This window comes from Lycium ferocissimum, chromosome 2 (genome assembly GCF_029784015.1).
Source record: "Lycium ferocissimum isolate CSIRO_LF1 chromosome 2, AGI_CSIRO_Lferr_CH_V1, whole genome shotgun sequence".
Lineage (NCBI taxonomy): Eukaryota > Viridiplantae > Streptophyta > Magnoliopsida > Solanales > Solanaceae > Lycium > Lycium ferocissimum.
The window spans coordinates 5,170,147-5,178,288 of record NC_081343.1 but is presented as its reverse complement, the minus strand read 5'-3'; the positions used below and the strand labels follow the sequence as shown (position 1 = coordinate 5,178,288).

General features: G+C 38.7%; 1 protein-coding gene across 3 annotated transcripts in view; it reads left to right on the top strand.

Moving 5' to 3' along the window:
* Nucleotides 1–2,015: 2,015 nt before the first annotated feature.
* Nucleotides 2,016–8,142, top strand: part of LOC132033098 (uncharacterized) — a 28,421-nt gene continuing 22,294 nt past the window's right edge. For 2 of the 3 annotated variants that reach the window (XM_059422985.1, XM_059422971.1), the window contains exon 1: nucleotides 2,016–2,340. In XM_059422985.1, the coding sequence (XP_059278968.1) occupies nucleotides 2,147–2,340 (194 nt within the window). In that variant the 5' untranslated portion in view covers nucleotides 2,016–2,146. The remainder of the gene's footprint in view (nucleotides 2,341–8,142) is intronic. The other variant, XM_059422978.1, reaches the window with a different exon arrangement.

Below are 8,142 nucleotides of genomic sequence, written 5' to 3'. Positions count from 1 at the left end.
TGGAATCGAAATATAACATAAATTCAAAATACATTTTAACATAATACTCTGATGTCAAATTTCTACATAACATAAAATAAGTTTCAACATAACTTAAGTAAATATATTCATAAGAAATGGAAAACATAAATCTATAACCTCATTTCAACAATGAAATTGTACTTTAATGTCACCAGTCGTTTTTTCTCTAATATTAGGAGGTGTAATTACAAAAATTAGAATAATAACTTAGTAACAATGAAAAAAATAATAAAGAGAAACAAATAAGAAATAAATAAAAAAAGAGCAATTACATGGAATCACAAGAAGTAAAGGTTGGAAAATGAGAAGAAAGAAAATAAAAGATAAATAACGTAAAAAAAAATTAGTTTTTAAAAATAAAAACAATTTAAAAGTAAAAAAAGAAAAAGAAATTAAAATAATAGAAATAAAAAAGAAATTAGAATTTAGAATAATAGAAATAAAAAAATTAAATTAAAATAATACAAATAAAAATAAAAAAGACTAAGAAGCAACCTTGTAATTACACTATATAATTACATCCAATTCTCAACCCCGTGAGAATCGAAGAGTGTAATTACTATCTCTAATTACATCCAATTACATGCGATCATGTCGTCACCTGGCCTGACAAATATGTGAAATCGTGTAATTAGCCCAACTCCAATTACATGAATGGCTTTCCAAACAGGCCCTCAATTGTTGTTGACATGGTCAAATTCCCATTTTCTTTCTTGGTGATTGGAGATATCTTTTTGTCCTACTGCTAATAGTCCTTAATCCTTAAGTAAATAAATTTTGTGAGGAGGGGTTATAAATTGAAGGGTACAGCTGTAATAATATACAAAATTCTTTTCGGCAGATAAAAGCTACCTAAACAAAAGGCAAAAGTCATAGATAGCCCTCTAAACTTTGCCACATTTTCCTCTGGGCTACCTAAACCGAGGGTTGTACCTATTGGGTACCTAAACCAGTCTAAATTTGATCCTATTGGGTACCTTTTTCACAATAATCAACAAAATTAAGAGAGTGTATTACACTCTCCATGACGTGGCAACTCTGTCCAATGAAAACGTGACACGTGGCGGTGGGGTCCATCATAATAATTTAAAAATAAACTATATACCCCTCCCCCCCAATTTTCATCTCCTCGCCCCCCCCCCCCCCCCCAATTGGCCGCTCCCCCCGCGCGGCCGCCGCACCACCGCCCCCAACTGTCGTCTCCCCACCCCACCAATAATTTATTTCCCTTTTCTTCTCTTATTTAGGTCTATCAATGTCTTTACAAGACCCACCAACCTTTAATGAAAGGTGAGATAAAAAAAGAGTTATAGTAATGGTGAATCCCCATTTTTTCCGGTGAACGAGTCATAATAATGGTGAATCCCCATTTTTTTCGGTGAACAAGATGGTAATGCTACTTTTCAAATTTAAAAAGGACAAAAAAAATGGTGGTAAAAAATAACATCCAATTCAAAAATTAATTTTATATAAATAATTAAAAGAAATGAAGTGTTATAATGAAGAAGAAGAAGAGAAAAAAAAAAGGAAGAAGAAGAAGAAGAAAGGAAGAGAAACGTACAGTGGATAAAAAAAAAGGAAGAAGAAGGAGAAGAGAAGAGAACTACAGTGAAGAAGAAGAGAAAAAAAGGAACGTACAGTGGGGTGGGGTCAGGGGACAGACAGGCGGTGGGGGGGGGGGGGAGGTGGGTTAGTTTTTTATTAATTTATCTATTAAATTTTATTTAAAAGAGGTAAAATTTTAACAAAAAAAAAAAAAATTAAGGATGAAAGGGGCTGTCCACGCGCCCAACAAAAAGTGGAATCAATTGTTGCGCCACGTAGGCGCCACATAGGCAAAAGGTACCCAATAGGATCAATTTAGACTGGTTTAGGTACCCAATAGGTACAACCCTCGATTTAGGTAGCCCAAAGAAAAATGTGACAAAATTTAGGGGGCTATCTATGACTTTTGCCTAAACAAAAAGTTTGCCACTGGACAAATTTGGGCTGAGCTTTCCCGCACTAGCGCGCACGTGCTTTTCCAATTCCCTACGATTAAATCTGAAACCAATTACAATTAAATTGAAGAAAACAAAAAAACGAAAGTCATATTTATTCGCCGGCGTCAAACAGCACGCCGGCGATGGATCTGAAGATGGAGAATGAGAAAAGTAAGAAGAAGAATGGGAGTGGGAGGAGTTTGTTAGCCTTCAAATCCTTATTCTCTTTCAAGAGTGAGTTAGGGAGTGATGATGATGCAGCCACCACTACTCCGCCTTACCAGCCTTTACCTTTTCTCTCTCCACTCGCTAATTCTGTTCTCTCTCGTTGTTCCAAGTATATATACTATTCCCTTCTCTCAACATCTTCATATTTCTTCTATTCTAACATAACTTAAAGTAATATATTCATAAGAAAAAGGAAAACATAAGTCTATAACCTCATTTCAACAATTAACTTGTACTTTAATGTCATCACTCGTTCATGACTCATATTCTCTAATATTAGGAGGTATAGTTTCAAAAATTAGAATAATAACTTAGTTACACTAAATGAAGAAAATAAAGAAAAACAAATCAGAAATAAAATAAAAATGAGCAATTACATAGAATCACAAGAAGTAAAGGTTGGAAAATGAGAAGAAAGAAAATAAAAGATAACTAATGTAAAAAAATTATTTTAAAAAATAAAAACAATTTAAAAGTCAAAAACAATAATTAAAATAATAGAAATAAAAAATAAATTAGAATTTAGAATAATAGAAGTATAAACTTAAATTAAAGTAATAGAAATAAAAAGAAAAAAGACTAAGAAGCAACCTTGTAAGAAGCAACCTTGTAATTACACCATATAATTACACCCAATTCTCAAATCCCCTTGTGAATTGAAGAGTGTAATTACTATCTCTAATTACACCCAATTACACGCGACCATGTAATTACTTGGCCTGACAAACATGTCAAACTGTGTAATTAACCCAATTTCAATTACATGGGTAGGTTTCCAAAGCCCTCAATTGTTGTTGACATGGCCAAATTCCCATTTTCTTTCTTAGGCTTCATTTGTTTGCACTTAATGGAGGTCTGAATCTGAATGGTTCAAACCTTAAACCATTAAGTGCATTTGTTTACATTAAGATCTAAGCACTTATTTGGTCTGAATAGGTCTTAATCATTAAGATCTTAAACAAAGTCTTAATATCATTAAGAGATATTTTGTATGGATAATTTTTACCACCGGCTCCATCTCCCCCCACCCCCTACTTACCCCCCACCACCCCACCTACCCACCCACCACCACCCACCCCAACCCTCCACTACCCACACCCCAACTGTAACATCCCGTAAATCCGAATTAGGTATGAATGTATGAATCTAGTATAAAGGTGATATTTTAGCAATACGAATCTATTTGGGATGAACTCAGGTGATAAATAGTCGTTTGGAAGTCAAACCAAAAGGTGAAGTTCCTAAGGCCTTCTAAATTCGTCTAAGTCTAGGACAGTTTGTACTTATGGCCTGTTTTCGGGTACTTGCGTTAGGAATTTGTGAAAACTTCCTTCTTGAAATTTGTAGCCCTTTGAAATGCCTTTCCAACGGTATATTATGGGGGTCAAAGGGGACAAAAATTTATGGCCATTTTTGCGAAGGATTACGGTGCAGTCCGTTCACCGATCATGTTATACGAACTTGTTATACGGCCCATATAATTTTATACGGACCGTATAACTTGTCCGTAATTCATGACGCTTCAAATCGACGTTATGTCCAGCCATGATAAAATATGGTCATATTATACGGACCGTATAATACGTCCATATAACTTCCGCCTCACTTTTGTATAAATTCAAGCCTTGAGTTCTTTTATTTCATTATTCACAATTCCAAGCCCTAGAAACAATCCAAAACATCAAGGTTAGTTAATCCAAACCCTTCCAACTCAATTCTAACATATACTCTAATAATCTAAGCAAGAAATCATTGTTCCTAATCTAGGGTTTTCAAGAAAACCCATCCCAGGTTCAAGAATCAAGATTTAGGAAATCTTCTCCAAAATTCAAGTCTTTAATTCAAGATTTTGGAGCAATTAAGGTATGTAGAACTTCCATCCACATGTGGGAATCTCTACGTTCTTCCCCATGCTCCGTTCTTGATATCCATGAAGTTCAAATCCTAGGGCATTAAACCCAACATATTGGTAGCCCGTATTTATGTATTTATGTACATGAATTTTGTATCTATATTCGTTATTGTCTTCCTAATCTTCCATTACGGTTATTAGGAACCCTAGCTTAATCCATGAATCATGAATTCTTCCTCATGTGTTCTCATTATGTTTATATGAAATTTTTATGATTTTATCTAGCAAGTTACAAGCATGTTTTCAAGTCAATTATATATATAATTATGAACTATTATTATTACTCATGAATCAAGAACACGTTTGCAAGACTACGACAAGTTATCTCATGAAACCATATTACAAGATATTTCATGAAACCATGTTACAAGTTATTTCGTGAAATCATGATTACAAGTTATTTACAAGTTATTTCACGAAAATAATGGGCTTCTTAGCCAACCATATCATGTTCATGTTTTTGGGAGTTGCCGAGAAGGCTCGGATAACTTTGAAACTACGTAGCCACCGTAGGATAAGGGTTGTCGACGGAGGCAACACCTTTATTATGCGGTTGGATCCTTACATGCTTATTATTACTTAAATCTCATATCCCTAGCAAGGTGTGAGTGTTCTGCTTTGGTAGACGCAAGTATCGCATCATGTTGTCGGTTATACTATAGCATTCCCCACGTTACAAGCAGTTTTAAATACATGTATTTCCATTGATTTGTTTTCGGACTTTACTCACGTTTCATGCTCATGTTCAAGTTATATTCGGTTTCGGTTCATATCCTATACCTATGTTGTGCCATTTTCAAGTTTTACATACTAGTACTATTCACCATGTACTAACGTCCCCATGGGCTACATTTCACGATGCGGATACCGAAGAGCATACACCAACGCGGTAGATCACCTCGGATCGGCTTATTGGTGAGCCCCGCTCTCTCGGGGTTCAACATGGAATGCATTAGTATTCGATTAATGTTAGTCCGGGGCCATGTCCCCGTAGTTAGCATTCGACATGTTTTAGAGGTTTCATAAGCAGATATTAGTTCACGAGTCGGTTATGCTTTAGACTATTACGTTTTCATGAATTTTACATCTATGAGATGATTTCAAGACTTTATTCCGCAAATTACATTTTCATGATTCATTTAAATTGCATCATATAGATTATATTGTTTTGATGCCCATGTTGACAAGTAAGCCATGAGGTTCACTCGGACACATGCAAGCAAGGCTCGAGTGCCATGTTACGCCGAGGCCATGGTTCGGGACGTGACACCAAACCCCTACCCCCCCCACCACTACCACCGCACCTACAAACGCCTCCTCTGCCCCTCCCCCCAAAAACCCCACCCACCATCACTACAAACATCTCCATCTCCATCATTACTAGCAAACATAAATGTTTCATATTTTTATCAAATAATATTTTTATTTTATTAAATTTATATTTATTTTCTAGTTTTTAGTTTCGATTTTATTTGAATTTTATATTTATTGTGTTTAAATAAATACATCATGCACATTCAGATGTTGTCTCAATCATTCAATGTTCGAATTAGAGACAACATCTTAATCATTCAGATATGTATTCAGATTCAGACGTCTTAATCTTAATGAAAACAAATGAGGCCTTAGAGACTAGAACTATCTTTTTGTCCTAATGCTAATAGTCCTTAATCCTTAAGTAAATAAATTTTGTGATGGAGGGGGTTATAAATTGAAGGGTACAGCTGTCACGTCCTTAGTCTTCAACTAAGCGCACGTGCGGCACTTGACAACTCGCTCACGTTCTTGCACAACTTGCTCACGATCTTGCTGTGCCAAGTCGCCCTAGTTTACTACACTAACATCGTAAGGGAATAGTAATTGAGAAAGACAAGAGAAATTTGCTAGAAGGAAGCTTTTTATTATAGAAGACTTGATTGATTTTGCTTGATGGTTTTTTACAAATGTGCCCCTCTATTTATACTACTCACCTAGGGGCTAATGGATAAATAATAATTGTTACACAAGTCCCTCTATATTTATATATATTCTAATGCCAGAATATTCTAAGGCTTCTCAAGAAAGTCTTCCTAAATATTTTATAAGAATGGAGTCTCTCAAGAAAACTCTCCATGGCTCTAGAATCTTCCCACAAATGCTAGCATCTTTGCCATGTAAGTATCCACGTGTCTAAAATATGTGCTTATGTGGCAAGATGACTTGGAAGGTCATCACATGGTGTTGCGACGACTGCGGCGCATTACCGCTATATAAACTCTTGGATCTTATCTTTAAAGTGCCACAAGTCTTCATATCGCTCCCATGTGGCCTCCTCCGTGATGCCCCTTCTAGTGGACCGAAACATGGCGGTGGCTTTACGCCCTTGTCTTCGCGGCTCGGTAATCAATGATAGCCTCAATCTCCGATCATGAGAGACGGTAATGTGTCCCGCGCCACTCGACCGACCTCGGCCGGGATCATCCTGTCTTCATGGTATGTCTTGAGCACGCTAGCATGGAAGACGGGGTGAATCTTAAGATGAGGCGGTAACTCCAACTTATACGAGATCTTCCCGCAACGATCTAAACGGCCCTCATACTTAGTACCGGAGTTGCGGGTGCACGTCCCGTAGTGTCTTAAACTGCCTCGGATTAAACTTCGCCAAAATCATGTCCCCAACCTTATAATGCGTGACGACGCTTGCGGTCGACAAACTTTTTCATCTTCTTGTTTGCCTTGTCCAAGTAGGACTTACGGTGTCGAAAAGGCCGCTCCTCGAACCCCTTGGCCATGTGGTAAGCCCCCAAACTCTTCCCTCGAACAGCTCGCCGGTAGTGAATGTGGAGTTTGTGGTTGTTGGCTCGTGGCTAGCTCAAATGGTGTCCGACGTGGACTCGGCCCGTTCGGGTTATATAGGCTAGGTAACCTTGCCCAATTCTTACTCGCGCGCACACATAATGCCTCAAATAGCACTCCAATAAGGCATTGACCGGTTCTGTTTGTCCATCCGTTTGCGGGTGGAAACTAGTGGAAAAGTGTAGCTCCGTGCCAAGTATATCGAACAACTCCCTCCAAAAGTTTCCAGTGAAGCGGGGGTCTCGATCACTGATGATATGCCTTGGTAAGCCCCAATATTTTACCACGTTCTTGAAGAATAGTTTGGCGGCTTCCTTAGCTATACATCCTGGTGAAGCGGGCATGAAAGTGGTATACTTCGAAAATCTATCCACGACCACCATGATAGTTCCATAACCGTCGGACTTTGGTAGACAGGTGATAAAGTCCATAGTCACGCTCTCCGTGGACCTCCGCTATTGGTAGTGGCTCTAAAATTCTCCGGTGCCTTTGCTCAACCTTGTCTTGTTGGCACACAAGACAAGTCTCGCACATAACACTTTCTCGTCCGCTCACGCGTAACACACAGACCGACTCGACCAAGGCTCGGTGCGGCATTGACTGGGTGACCGGCCCATAGGTGTCGTGGCTCTCCTTCATAATACGTCGCCAATATCTCCAAACTTCGGCACGTAGACTCTCGACACTGTTCGTGGTGAGCAATATACCGTCTTCCACCCAAAAGCGCCTCGTCTTCCCCTAGGTGGCTAATGTCGCTTGGGCCGTGGGATCATGTTTCATGCCTTCCTTTATAGCCTCTCGGATATCCCAACTTGCTGAACTAATGGCAGCAAGCTCGGCCTTTGTACTCAAGGCATCGGCTACAACGTTACCCTTGCCCGGCTTATACTCCAACACATAGTCGAACTCAGCCAAGAAATCTTGCCACCTAGCTTGTTTTGGTGTGAGCTTCTTGTACCGAAAGTAGCTAGTGGCCACATTGTCGATCTTGACCACGAACTTCGACCCCAACAAATAATGCCTCCCGTGTGCGAAGACAATGCACAATGGCATCATCTCCTTCTCTTGCACCGTGTAACGCCGCTCCGCATCGTTCAACTTGCGGCTCTCGAACGCTATGGGGTGCCTATCTTGAGAGGACACCCCAATGGCAGGGTCGGAAGA